This window comes from Aulonocara sp. 'chitande type north' Nkhata Bay, linkage group LG15, assembly GCF_057382095.1.
Source record: "Aulonocara sp. 'chitande type north' Nkhata Bay isolate Kocher_YH1m ecotype deep benthic linkage group LG15, A_spYH_male_GT1.1, whole genome shotgun sequence".
NCBI lineage: Eukaryota > Metazoa > Chordata > Actinopteri > Cichliformes > Cichlidae > Aulonocara > Aulonocara sp. 'chitande type north' Nkhata Bay.
In genome coordinates, this window is record NC_141358.1 from 32,600,135 (window position 1) to 32,615,131 (window position 14,997).

Genomic DNA, 14,997 nt, shown 5'->3' on the forward strand with positions numbered 1-14,997 from the left:
TCCACATGCCTGTATGACCTCCCTACAACACCTGGGCATGCTCCTGATGAAGTGGCAGATGCTCTCCTGATGGATCTCCTCCCAGACTCCAGGACTAAAGCATCTGCCCACTCCTGGACATTTTGTGGTGCAGTTGGTGGATGGAGCGAGACATAATGTCCCAGATGTCCTCAATTGGATTCAGTTCTGGGGAATGGGCGGGCCAGTCCACAGCATCAATGCCTTCGTCTTGCAGGAACTGCTGACACACTCCAGCCACATGAGGTCTAGGATTGTCTTGCATTAGGAGGAACCCGGGGCCAACCGCACCAGCATATGGTCTCACAAGGGGTCTGAGGATCTCATCTCAGTACCTAATGGCAGTCAGGCTACCTCTGCCGAACACATGGAGGGCTGTGCAGCTCCCCAAAGAAATGCCACCCCACACCAAAACTGACCCACTGCCAAACTCATGCTGGAGGATGTTGCAGGAAGCAGAAGGTTCTCCACGGCGTCTCCAGACTGTCACAAGTGCTCAGTGTGAACCTGCTTTCATCTGTGAGGAGCACAGGGCGCCAGTGGCAAAGTTGCCAATCTTTGTGTTGTCTGGCAAATGCCAAACATACGGCACTGTGTTGGGCTGTAAGCACAACCCCACCTGTGGACGTCGGGCCCTCATACCACCCTCATGAAGTCCATTTCTGACCGTTTGAGCAGACGTGCACATTTGTGGCCTGCTGGAGGTCATTTTGCACAGCTCTGGCCTTTCTTTCCTACCCCACAGTACCTTCCCTTACCATTTGTTTCCTACTCTTTTACTTCTTCTTTGATGACGGTTGTCTTTCTAGATAAGCAATTTCATTTGCTCTGGGGCGAGTCAATGGCACGGGTGCATTCTGGGACTGTCAGTTCACCAGTGTGCTGGCATGCTTCTTAACAAACACACCACTACAGCAAACATCTCAGTTGTACTTGTTGATTTCTTCGACAAAACACTGAACAAAAAATTTACTTGTGAGTGTGCTGCCTGGTGCTTTTAAATTTTGTGATTATTTGAGCAGCCCAGAAAGCATCCCATAAATTAAATTATGTTATCGTATCTGAACATGTACACTAGTCATTAAATTAGATGGGAAATAATGATTCAGGGTAAACAACTGCACCAAGGAAATTCCATTTTTCTTCTCAAAATGTAAAATGTCTGTTGAAAAATCACATTGAACAGAGATGTGATTAACTTTTTATTTTACCAAACATAACATCAATGATGACACAATCAGTCTTCATCAGAAGTGCTCAAATCACTCTCAGTGGCATCGTCTGGAATGTCCTCCTCCTCCTCCGAGTCCATTTCCAGGAGTGGTTGGTGGCTGAGGATTCTCTTGTACACGTCCTTTACTTTGAGCATTTCAGCTTTCAGTTCACTTTGTTTTTTTAAAACCAGGCTACAGAGTCCCTTCTGTGCATCCTCCGACATGCCAACAAAGGAGGCTGTAAAAAGAACAAAACAAATAAATATGAGAAAAGTAAAAAAAAACAAACAACAAAAAAACATCACCTCATAAACACAAGGAATTAGGATGCTGTAATTAAACATTTTTTTAAAAGGGAGAAGGCAGTGTTAGCTAGCAATCTAGATATAGGTAAAAGATCCAGTAAGACTTTAGCATCTGCTCTTATTTTCAATCGATTCATCAAAAAATTAATAAATAAATAAAGTGCTTACAGTCTGAGGAGATTGTCCCCAACACCACAGAACGCATTCGCAACACTGTCCAGTGATGCCGCATCTCCCTGCAAAGGATCATCTCCTCCTCTCTCAGGCGCCTCACAGCCATCACCTTCTCAAAGACCTTTCTCTTTGTCCGGAGGTCAGCAGCAGCTACAGTTTAACAACATCAGATGGGAAAACATAGCAGCATATTATGATTCAAGAACAAAACATTCAACTACTGCTCAGATACTGGGAGCTTGTTTAAAAAGGATATTTATAAATCAAGAGCTTACGTTCACTTGTGCTCTGCCAGGGCCAAATATCGGTCTGCATGAGGGCATCACTGGATACGATTTGCTTTGTTGGTTCAGCGAGCTTGTTGTAGTCGTCAACAGCAGCCGCCAAGCGTTTCTTCTCAACTAAGATGACCTTGCGAATTCTGTGTCGCCTCTTGTTGCTATCTGTAAATAATCATAAAAAATTCACACCTTCACATAATGTATATAGTTTCATTTTAATCTACACTCATCAATTTGTTTGCTAGAACAAATCACATCCAGCTTAAACAAACCTGGATCTGATTTGATTCTGTTTACAAAGTAGCTGCACAAGCTGTACAAACTGAGCATCAAACGGTCCGTTTCAAAGAAACTGGGACGTACCATTTTGTCTGTAAAGACTTTGTGTTCGCACTCTGATGATAACGACAAGCTCCTCTATTCGTGCCTGCAACGCTCCAAGGCTGCCATCAGTTTGATCACTTTCTAAGTGAGAGGAATATTAATCAGAATACAGGATGAGTAACAGTCACCAAACTACAGTGGACTCTGTAATCACTGACTTGATGACATTCATTATAAGACATCTGGAGCCTTCATGTGCTGCTATCTCATGATAATCATGAGATAACAAGTATGTTGGTGTTCAGGTTTATAAAACCAACTAGTACGACATCATTTCAACCCAGGTTCTATCCAATTTGATGAAACGCAACAACTCTGCCATAAATTTGCTTTTCCAAGGCTTATTTTTCATTGTTTGTTGACACTGTCAGAAAGATCTTAACTCTAAGTTCTTTAATGAGGCCATGGTGGGTCCTATTGTTATACATGAGTGCATTATATTGAGACTCACCTTCAGCCCATTTCTGCACATCGGCCACCCATTGCTGCAGTGTGTCGTCATCCACACCCAGCTCATTTCTGGTCGCATTCAGGCTCTCCACTTGTTCTCTAAGGATCCTTATGATCTAAGAATGCATTCATAAATGTCATTCATATTGACATTAAAAGAGTACTGGTGTTTTCCCCCCATTACCACACACATTAAAATGGGTGTTGAAAAAAATGACCTTTAGATATCGCTGGCTCAAAGTGCGGCCCAGTTGTTCCACTTTCCTTTTGTTCCACCCCAAAGCCAGGAGGGTCAGCATGTCTGTTCGCCCTGCATTTCAGTTAGTATACAAATTAGAATTAATGAGCAGGAGACTGAGTGGAATCTCAGACACGGACACACACCTGCTTTAGACATGTACTTCGTTGTGATGGCCGCCCTAGACAGGAAACTGTTTACTTGTTCCACCTCTTCTCCAACTGTTGAACCGGCCCCATCCTGAAACGCACCTCCCCATTTGATCTATAGAAAGGAGGTCACAATACATGACTGCTGAATTCATTCAACCTTATAACAAAATGTCTCAAACTAATCCAAAACTACAAGCTGCAGTATACCTCGCATTTCCAAGTGTGAGCCTTTGCATGCATGACGGAGAGAAAAGGACGCATTGACAAGAGGTTCCTCAGCTCAGGGCACTGCTGAGCCACCTTGGTTAAATAGGGGAAATATTTACAGGCCACATCGGAGCAAAGGAACGTAATATGTCCTGGGATGCTAGCTGCCAACTTCCTCTGGAGAAAAAGGGGGTAAGCAAAGATCTCCCCTCGAAACATGTTCAATGCAGCTAAGAGGACTCCGTGGCGACAAACAGCTATTTCCATGCCCTCCTCATCCAACTTCCCAGTGGACTTTTTGGACGACTCCTTTGCTGCAGTCCAAGATGAAGATCCGCACAACCCTTTCCCCGGGACCTATACACTCAAAGATTTTAACATAAAAGACATGACATGATTAAGCCCTATCAGGGACAAACTTTTTAAAACAAATGCATAACAATTAGCTGAATTAGCCTCGAGTCACACAAGACCTCAGATCTCCCCAGGACAGCACTGATAACACAAAATAAAAATCATGTTGTTTTTTTAAATACACATGGTGACAAAATTAAGTAAACATTAAGATAAAGTAAAGTAAATAGTATTACGACAACACCAAGAGAAAAATAAAAAAAATATCGACCCATCCATATATGTCTACACACACACACACACACACACACACACACACACACACACACACACGTATGTGTATATGGTTACGGCATTAACGTCATTTTAACAAGATTAACGCTAACAGCACTAATATATATATGTGTATCTTACATGATTTGTGTGTCTCTGGATGTATTTCACAAACTCAGCAACTTCCTCATCTTTTTCAATGAAGACACCTTCAAAGTTCCCCTGCTCTGAAGTGCTGAACGAACACAGTGACAGTTGTTTGAAAAGAAACATTAAAATACATTTTTCTACAAATCCAAATTTGACTTATGTACACAATGCATAACGTACCTTGCATTAGACTGAAAGCGATAAAGCTTGCGGTTTCCATCAACTGAGACGGCAAGCATGTCTGGAGTGCAGGCAGGGCAGCTAAAGCATGGCTCCTTGCACATCCTGTCCACCTCAAACTTTACAGCACTCCACTCCAAGAAACTTTTACTGAAGGCATCAGCTGATATTCGGCCATTCTTTTACATAGAGGACATACAACAGAATATTCAAGGACAGTCATCATAAACATTGATTTGCACAATTTCCTTAAACTTAGCAAATTTAGAAACTCACCCTTCCAAAATGGGCTGTTCGTTCATCCAGCATTTTGACAAATGCCTTAAGTGACATCCCTGGTGCAGCCTTCTTAATGTCATAGAAAGACTGAAAGACATCCATTGAAAACAGGGTGAAGAAATTTAAGGTGCCAGGCCAATATCCACTACCCAGGATGTCCTTAACTGAGGGGGACCACATTAGGCCACAGCTGGTGCAGCTCACCACTGGCAGTGCAAGGTTATAACGCCCTGTAGAAAGGATAAGGATAAATTCAGTCATGGCTCAAAGCATTCATTTTTTTCATGTTGTTTTCAAATCGGTCTGGTAAATCCAAATGACCTTTGACAGGTGCCCACATATACTGCGGGCCGAGGGTAATTAAAACCAAGATAGCAATGCACAATTTGCAATAAAACCTCCAAACACATCTATTGTGTATGTAGTGTGTGACAAAAGGGCAACTTACCATTTATGGTTACAAGAGCCACAATTGCGCCGGGTGAAACCTCAACGTTACCTGCTGGGCAGTCACACACATGGTCTGGCCTTTGCACAGGCAACAGCCGAACTAACATTAAAACACACAATATATATAAAAAGAATTAGAAATTAACTGATACACAATAAATATACAATAACAGCACCCACTCATACTCATACATAGCAAGAAATGCATAAGACTTAAAAACTGTACCTATTGGCTTGTGAAACTCTGATGAAGGCTGCAAAAACCCTCCTGTTACTGCCTCTCTGTTGTGCAGGACAAAGCGTGTGTGAACTGCAATATCACAGTCAGCACAAAGGAATGGAAGAGGCAGGCAGTCCAGACACCTCACAACTACTTGTTTGCCACACTGACACACACGGTGTGACTGTGGATCCAGAGTAGCTAACATATTGTCTATAAGACAAGGCCTGGCCTCTTTCCACTTTTGCGAGGACACCATATTTCTGATCGCCCAGTGAGTAGCAGCTGACTCAGACGACGTCTCACAAGTCATGGCTGCGTCCTCTTCTCCATCCTCCAACAACTGAAGGAGCTCCTGACGAAGCACCTCAGTTCCATACACTAACAGAAAAAAAATAAAGAAAGGAAGAAACTCTGAAAAACACTCTAGGCAGTATGTTTCTTAGGACTCCACAAAAGCCCTGCATAACTCAACTATAACAACAAATATAAAAGTAAACAGAAATCACAATATATACAAGAAGGTAAAGTACCTTTTGTTGGGTTGACACTGGCAACATAACTAGGTTCTTCACGTGGACATTGATGCTGCTCTCTGGACAAGGGGGGGGGGGGAAATGAAGAATATTTACTTACTGAAATTCTTTGGTGAAAACAAGTTGTGTGATAAAATCAATGGTTGTGTGAACACTGACCACGTGGCATGCAACTAGTACTTCGACTGGTTGATGGTCTTTGAGGAATAAAAGCTCCCTGTCTGTCACATTTTTTCCAGCGCACTGGTCTTGGCTGAGGTTCACTCTGTGCATCATTCTACGCAATTAACAAGGAAAAAAGGGAACACCTAAAATACAGTCTATGATTAAAGCAAAGATTATCAAACATCTTAAGTTAACCAACTTAATTTGACATAAACTTTAAAAAAAATTCAAATAACATAACATTTACTCCGTACAAAATATTAGACAAGCGTGTTCCCTCTTTAACAACTGTTTCCACTAAAAATGTTACCTGCATATCTTGAAGGAGTTCGTCAGCAGCCTGAAGCTCTTCCTCCAGCTCGGGATCCTCTGAATCACTCATTTTCAAGCTAAAGAGGAAAACTCAGTGACATAAACACATAACTAACGCAATTCAAATGATTTTCAGTCTTGGCGCTCCGGTTAATGTTAGCAATTAACGTTAGCATCATCAGTTTGTAAAGAGCTAGCAGAACTCTTAGCGCAAAAACTGCTTTACGCACCATGTGAGGGTATTTTGCAGCACACAAGTCCTTTAACGTTTGTAATAGATTTAATCCATCATCGTTGGATTAAATGGCTAATGCTGCAGTAGACACGTGTAGTCGTTACCTAGCAAGCATGCTGACGGTAGCTGTAGCCATTTTTAAATACATTACACCGTTTCCGAGATCAGTCACCTCTGTTTGTTTGAAGCTTTTATGAAAAAACAAACTTTGAAACACACATCAAGGTATTACTTTAAATATATGTATTTTTTACATACCTGCATTAGAATCAATCAGTTCCGCCTCATTTTCTTATTCTTATAAATGGGTCTCTCCGTTCTCCCATCAGCCTTTGCTTACACAGGTTGCGCCTGATTGGCTGGAGCCGAGCGCGTCCAAAACTAACAGGAGTGGTGAATGAATCTATAAATGTGTTTTACGTGTGAAATGAAAATAATAAACCTAACAAAGGATTATGTACGTTAAATCTGCGCACTTTCAGATCGTGAATCAGTTTGGAAAACACTGTGTGATGGCCACAACATGAAGCGATTTTATTGTTGAATTATCAGTGATACTTTCGTGTTTTTGTTGAGAAATGTTAACGATGTCATTAAAAGAAAGCATTAAATTAGGGAGAAAAACCCGTTCGCGGAGAGGGTCCCCGGTTCTCCAGTTAGATTGTGCTTCACGGCGTCATGTTTCGCCGTGACGGGGTTATTATTGGAGTAAATGGATGGCTGGAGCCTCTGCTCGAAGCGTCTCTGATCGCCGCGAGCGGGTTCATATTGGAATGAATTGACAACCCACAGCGTCACATAAAAACGTGGAAGGGTACCTTAGGCGTCAGCATGAGAAGTTAAGGGACGTGACAAATCGTCATTATTTTACGCGTCGGGAGTGAGAACGGGTTGGAGATTTACAAGGAGGGAAAACAGTACACCTCTCTGAACAGTGTCTGGGAGGCTGTGGTTGCTGCTGCACGCAATGTTGATGGTGAACAGATCAAAACACTGACAGAATCCATGGATGGCAGGCTTTTGAGTGTCCTTGCAAAGAAAGGTGGCTATATTGGTCGCTGATTTGTTTTTGTTTTGTTTTTGAATGTCAGAAATGTATATTTGTGAATGTGGAGATGTTATATTGGTTTCACTGGTAAAAATAAATAATTGAAATGGGTATATATTTGTTTTTTGTTAAGTTGCCTAATAATTATGCACAGTAATAGTCACCTGCACACACAGATATCCCCCTAAAACAGCTAAAACTAAAAACAAACTAAAAACTACTTCCAAAAACATTCAGCTTTGATATTAATGAGTTTTTCGGGTTCATTGAGAACATGGTTGTTGTTCAATAATAAAATTATTCCTCAAAAATACAACTTGCCTAATAATTCTGCACTCCCTGTATGTAGAAAAAGTAGAATTGGGCTGAAAGATCTGTCGCTTTATCACCTATTCAGGTTGTAAATCGTGTTTTTAAAAAGTAACTAAGTAATTAATTACTTTTGAAAATAAGTAATCAGTCAAGTAACGGGATTACTTTTTTGGGGAAGTAATCAGTAATTAGTTACTGATAACTTTTTTCAAGTAACTTGACCAACACTGGTAGTAGTAACAGGTAAATGAGGATTTTTTTTAAATTATTTGAATATACCCATATGGAAAAGATATATATAAATCTTATAAAGTTTGTGTCTGTCTTGTGTGAAACTTGTATGAAAAGCATATAAGAGTGAAAACAGATATAAGATCCCTTGAAAAATTATATAATGAAACTTGTATGTTTTGGATACTTACTAAAACAATGTATGAAAGTAATGAGAAAGTGGCCACTTTCATATGGGTATATATGAGTGTTTGTGTATAAATACACAAACAATAGACATATACTTTCAATTGTGTAATTTAAGTGATCTAGGTAGCTCTGTTTTGGAAGTTCAGTTAACGCTGGCAATGTGTTTTGGAGTTTGTACGTGCTTTGTCTCTAGGGGCCACCGTATATATTTATATATAAACATATATAAATAAAACCACCCTTTTTTTACATTAGTAATTTCTTTTGTGCATATTTTTATATTGTTGTTGATAATAAATTAACTAAAGCGACAAGTGAGCCGAGCCGAAAGTGCTGGTTCTCTAAAAAGAGCCGGAATTCCTATCACTAATTCCTGTCATAGGGTCAAGAAGAAGGATACACTATGGACAGGTCACCAGTCTATCACTTGGCCAACACACAGAAAACAGATAATCCTTCATGCTCACATTCATATCTCCCGACCTCCTTGGACCTTCTTGCTTTGACTTGATACTGTTAACCAGCGTACTATCTTGCTGCCCCTACTTTATTTTTACCTTTTGGAAATAGTTTCATCCCTTTGGGTAAAATAAAAATAATTTCAAATATTTCTCTTGTGTTGTGAATGTCTCATGAGCTCAGTCACTCTCGTAGCTGAACAGTGGCTGTAAAAAGGATCATAAACAATTGTGAATTATTGAGACAGATGTGCATTATCCAGTTTTGTAAGCCATCCTCAGCAGAAATATGGACAGCAATTTTAATATTAACGCAAATAGCTCTCTTGTAATTTTGCTCCCTGAAAATGTGCCCACTGACGGTGTTTCGGAACTTTGGGTAAAAAAGCAGCACCAAAGTTACTGAAACTTCCTCACCGCTACTGATACTACCCACGTCTAAGCACAGTACTTCATTCCCCACCCATTCAAGAATCACATTAACGTAGAGGAAGGCTGTTTTATTGCTTTTAGCTTTTCAATTAGGGTTGGATAATTTGTGTCCACCTCTTTTAGATTAGATTTTAAATGAGAAACATTGTGTGCCATTAATTATCACGATTCACATTTGTGGATAAAACTATTTGATGTCTTGCTGAAAAAGGAAAACAAAGTGGTAAAGAATGTCGAGAGATGGAAAGCTGATCAACAGCATAGTGGAGCGCTAGGTGGTGGACAGGCTAAGTGATTAGCGCAGTAACGGTGAGAAGAGCTATGACAGTGACAGGCCTTCAGAGAGTACACTGCTGGGCCCAGCAGTGCGTCTGTCAGACTATCTGACACCCCGACGTTTTCCATGCCAAGCTCAGATGTGGTTGCACATGTGTTTGGATGTGACCTGAGGGGATGTTGGTGAACTACAGATGACATTTGTTCCTTTATCCAGCACTCAGCACCCCTTCTTCCCATCCAGATGAGAAGCAAACACTGCACTCCCACTCAGTTCTAAAAGTGGGTCAGTCTATGCAGCTTCTGCTGCTGCTGCAGTTTGCAGCAGGATGTGCTTCTGCAGCAAAATGCACCTGAGATAATGCAGACAGGTATACAAGCAGACTCTCTACTCGTTATACATATTTATAATGTGTGTTTTTGGATCAAAATCTAGAAAGGACTTAACTGGAAATGAGTAGAGGAAAAAGCTAATGAAACTTTATGAGTTAACTTCTGTTATTACTTTCTCCAAACCATCACATGTCTTTTAGACTCCATTCCTACAAGACTGTTTGAGTCATACCGTTAATTAATGCTTCAATATTAAATATGATGAATGCAGCTTCAGAACTCATCACTGTACAGAAACAACATTGGAAAAAGTCACAAATAAGGTTTTTAAGGCCTCTAACAGTGGACAAATCTCTGTACTTGTCTTGCTAGACTTCTGTGCAGCATTTAATTCTGTTGACTATATTATTTTTAAACCATTTTTACCAATCCTGCAGTTTAACCAATTAGTTAAACTTCAGAAATGTCTTAAAGACATTTCCTGCCTCTAAATTTAGAAACATGGTGCCTAACCAGATACTTGTGCTCCAGTAACACTGTGAGCCAATCTGGGTGAGCACCTCCTATTACCAGTAGTGATGTGCGGATCAATACTGAAATATCGATTCCTCCGATACCAGTCATTTATGTTCTGGAATCGATTCTCACATTAAAATATCGATATTTTAGTAATTTAGGGTAAATTTGTAGTTTATCATTAACAGGAACACAGTGGAAAGAAACTATGTCATTCGGATTGTCTACATTGGAATGAACTACTTCCTCTTCCACCTTTCATAGTCATGTGCAAAATACGGCTGTATAAATGTGTCGCAGCCCCTTGGCATGCGCACTCACAACAATGGCTGAGCGTAATTGGAGTCGTGTGCTGACGTAGTTTACATCCACAAACAGCCGAGACGTGGTTTGCAATACATGTGGCAAAAAAGTGAGGTGTTGTGGCAACACCACTAACCTTGTCAAACATCTCAGAGTAAATCATATCACAGAAAATGACAAGCGTATGTTGAGGTGAACTGAAGAGGAGGAGTGGACAGGGACAGGTGCTGCTAGGGCGAGACAGACGTCTCTCACGGAGTCCTTTAGTGCTGCAGGCAGGCAACATGCTCAAATAGCGCACAACTTCAGTTTTTTTATTTCTATATGATGAATTCTGCATTATTAAGTGATGAGAACAAGTAATCTGATGTCCTGTAATCATTATGATGCTACAATTTGAGATACAATAAAAGGTACTTTGTACAAAAACTTATTTTATTTATTGTATTGTATCAGATCAGTATCATTGATACCACCCTGAATTTTACTTGGTATCGGATCGGAAAGGAAATCAGTGGTATCGCACATCACTAATTACCAATTGCTCTATTTGTGCTGCCAGTCATTCATGGAGTGCCATTAGTTTCTTCTTCCATAGGTGTGGATCATGTCACTTCTTGCTCCTGTCCAGCTCTTAATTCCAAAGACTAGTGGTCGGACACCTGCTTTTGTCAAGTTGACTGGGTCCTTTTCTGGGAGATTGTTTGTTTACATGCATCCTTGAGCTCATACTGTTTCTGAGTATGCATTGTTTCTAAGATTACTGGGGAAGAGGCATATGTGATTCTTTTTAGAGATATTGGGATGGTGGCTAGAGCTGTGTTCATGTCTTGTAAGCATTCTTTTTTTTACCAGGTGCAATCTTTCAGAATATTTTTTAATCATTTTATTGATGAGTCCCAATATATCCAGGAAATGTGGTTATTGGTTATGGTTATGAGGCATGACAAGTTGACCACTTTAGAATGAATGTAACTACACTGCTTAGTTTAGTTTAGATTAGGGTTTTGTTGGTTGTTTGTTTGTTTTTGTAAATAATTACATTGTGTACTGTATTATAGCAGTTACACTTTTTGGCTGAAATTATACTTTTTCAACTTTATATTTAAGCTTGTAACAGACATTTATGCAATATAATAAAGTAAATGGAGAATAAACACAAAGAATGTATGCTTAAATTCAAAGAGAATTAGAATAGTTTTCTTCAATCTTTAGCACAGGTTCTCTCCTGTGAAATGCAACTTTAACAAAAAAACCTATATACTAATAGGTAAGTATACACTAATATATTAGTGCTGTCAAACAATTACAATTTTTAATCAGATTCATCACAGGGTTACTGTGGATTAATCACAATTAAAAATAATTCAAAAATTATATCAATCACATTTTATTTAGCATGAGCAAACAGACTCGGAAAAAAGGGAAAATATACGCACTTAACATGCTTATTGAACATTATGGTAAGAACAAATCAGCTAAGTAAAGCAAAACAAAAGTCCATCATTACTTTAAGAACTGAAAGTCATTCAGTCCAGAAAATTGCTAAAACTTTGAAGTACAGGTGCAAAAACCATCAAGCGCCACGACAAGATTGCTCACATGAGGACCGCCCCAGGAAAGGAAGACCAAGACTTACCTCTGCTGCTGAGGATAAATTCATCCAAGTCACAAGTATGGAATCAGAACGATGCCACCTTGAAACGAAACCGAAAAATGGATTGAAACCGAAAAAAAATATTGTAACTGAAATAAATGTACTGAAAAATCTTGTATTGAAACCGAAAAAAAATTGATAGTGAAAAACAATTAATTGAAACTGTAATTTTTTTGTTTTCGCTTACAATTTTTTTTTTTTCGGTTTCAAACCATTTTTCAGTTTCAAACCATTTTTCAGTTTCAATCTGCTGGCACTGTTTTGGCGTCCGGGGGCGCGCTGGGGGGGGGGGGTTTCCGCATACATTATAGAGGCCACTAGTGCTGACCAAGCTGCCATCTTTCTCTCTTCCCGTCTTTCAATGGCTGCTTCAATTTCAGCTTGAACCTCCAAACCGCAAGTAAGTAATCATTTTTTGTCATCTTTTCTTGCTGTCCCACATTAGTTTAGTTTTTTTAGCTACATCTGGTGAAGTTGTGGTAAAATGCTGGTATTAGCCTATTCGTCGTAGCAAGCTAGCCTGAAGCTAATATTTGCTAAATTTAGGGACACCCGTGTCTCTTCAGGAGTTGGAGGCCGGTGTTCTAGGAGCGGATCTCAGGATCTCAACAGGCAGTGTTGGGCAGTAACATAATACATGCACCGGCGTTACGTATTTAAAATACAAAATATGAGTAAATGTATCCGTTACAATTACTGTTCAATAGGTGATATTGAGAATACAGTTAGTTTGTTGAAATAAATGGATTACATGGCGGTATTTACCTGTTTCATATGTTAGGCTATGGTCTCTCTATTTTTTGGTAATTCCACGCCGGTGGAAACCCAAACAAAACACACAATAAGAGCCTCTAAAAATTATTATACAAAAATGATTTAATATGAAGGCAATAGCAGAGTGTTACAGGCATCGCCATAAACAATGTAGCCTCATGGGCAGTGTAGTCTGTGCTGCAGGGAGAATGGACTGCCATACCCGTTATGTGTCTGTGAGCGAGGAGGGAGAAAAAGGAAAAGTATGAGCTGTCACGGAGCAGAAACGGGAGCTGGAAGCATGTAAATATAATAATAACCACTAAAGCCAAAAAGAGTGCCTGACGAGCCCAGCTGTAAGTAAGCTGTTAAGACTCGACTGTACACTCTGTTCGTGTTTTCCTCCGAAACAATAAGCAGCCTTTCAACGCCTCTCTCTGTCTCTCGCTAGCAAACTTGACCCAGACAACAAAGTAAAGCTAGTTTTCAGCTATGAGCCCGACACGAACTGGACGTATTAGCCAGAGGTCCCTTTACTACGGTTCGGAGCCGCTGACCTGTTTTATATACGCGCTGAATAGTTTTCTATACGAGATCGCTGCAGCCTTACCTAATGTCCACCTACTGTTACTCATTTATATTAAGATTTTAACATCTAGTTGGTGTTGGTATGGCAAGTAGCCTTCAGTAATAGTAATAAATCACACAGCAATAGCACATTCATGTAGTTGTAAAGTATTCAGAATACATTACTTCTATAATCTTTGGTGGAATACATTTTAAAATTAACCTTCCCAACACTGTCAACAGGTTAGCACCTCATACCACAGTGCATCAAAGCAGTCTCATGAGCGCTGGGAAGGAGGAGCCCAGAGTCCAAAACAGACAGTGCAGGAGATGACAAGGTTAGTAATTGTATGGTGAAAATTATACTTTGTTATCTTGATTGGCAAAAGAAAAGTAAATACAAAATCTGCTTCTCACATATAGGGCATTTCCAAAACTTCAATTTCTTTCATTACAGCTGTCCTGTGCCAGAAGTTCTGTTGACCCACAGTGAGAGGCATCATTTCAGAAACACCAGGAAGACTAAAACTCATCGCCGGGATCAAGCAGGGCTCGTGATCTTCACCAGCAGCTCCCTCACAAGAAGGATAAACCCAGCATTTCATGAACACTGATGGAGACCTTTGCTTTGTGTAATGTTAGAAGTACTCAGATAATCCTCAGAGGGTCTGGACTTTTACATAATATAATAGAATAGAATTCAACTTTGTTGTCATTGCACATGCACAGGGCAACGAAATGCAGTTTGCATCCATCCAGAAGTGCCTTTAGCCATGATATAGATATATTACAATATATATTAGCAATAGTATAGATATGTAAGTATATTACAGAAATGGGTCTATTATGGTATGTTACAATGTACACGGTATGAAGTATGTTGTGAATATTCTATAACTATAAGTATGTACAGGCTGTAGTGAGTACAAACTATGTACAGGATATAAATATGAAAAACTACAGAAATCTGAGATATACAGTTATACAGAAATGTGAACTATGCAAATTATAAACAGTTGTAGGATTAAAAATCATCATATGTACAGAATGATTATTTACACAGAACTATACAGTAGTGCAGTTAAGTAATAGCTATAAGCTATAGTAATAGCTTTGAGTCCTGTAGAAAGTTAAATATATGTTGTGCTCACTGGTTACTCTGGTATGAATGACTCTGAATTACTTTATGATAAATAACACACTATTGTCAAAAAACAGTGAAAGAATTCCAGATCACAAGTTTTTAGTTCAAATACAAGTAACAACCTTTGACTTTTAATCAGGTTTTATTTAATTGTGTCAGAGAAAACATCATGTGCTCTTCATGTAGCTGAATACATTCAGT

General features: G+C 39.6%; 1 protein-coding gene across 1 annotated transcript; it reads right to left on the reverse strand.

Annotated features, from left to right (window-relative positions):
* Positions 1-1,213: 1,213 nt before the first annotated feature.
* On the reverse strand, positions 1,214-4,889 carry LOC147313411 (uncharacterized). Its single transcript, XM_086262920.1, has 11 exons — positions 4,657-4,889; positions 4,381-4,559; positions 4,192-4,285; positions 3,424-3,780; positions 3,211-3,328; positions 3,045-3,136; positions 2,828-2,942; positions 2,356-2,457; positions 1,993-2,154; positions 1,706-1,861; positions 1,214-1,470 (listed from the first exon to the last, which is right to left on the reverse strand). Exons 1-11 carry the CDS (start codon positions 4,837-4,839, stop codon positions 1,256-1,258), a joined length of 1,773 nt encoding a protein of 590 aa, XP_086119046.1. The 5' UTR covers positions 4,840-4,889; the 3' UTR covers positions 1,214-1,255.
* Positions 4,890-14,997: the final 10,108 nt, after the last annotated feature.

What these genes read in the sequence shown, in the direction of transcription:
- LOC147313411 (XM_086262920.1), bottom strand. Translation starts at nt 4,839, where the DNA reads ATGTGGTCCCCCTCAGTTAAGGACATCCTGGGTAGTGGATATTGGCCT. An exon ending in CGCTTTCAGTCTAATGCAAG is followed by an intron (nt 4,286 to 4,380) that starts GTACGTTATGCA and finishes GTGTTCGTTCAG; the next exon opens with CACTTCAGAGCAGGGGAACT. An exon ending in CTCACACTTGGAAATGCGAG is followed by an intron (nt 3,329 to 3,423) that starts GTATACTGCAGC and finishes TCCTTTCTATAG; the next exon opens with ATCAAATGGGGAGGTGCGTT.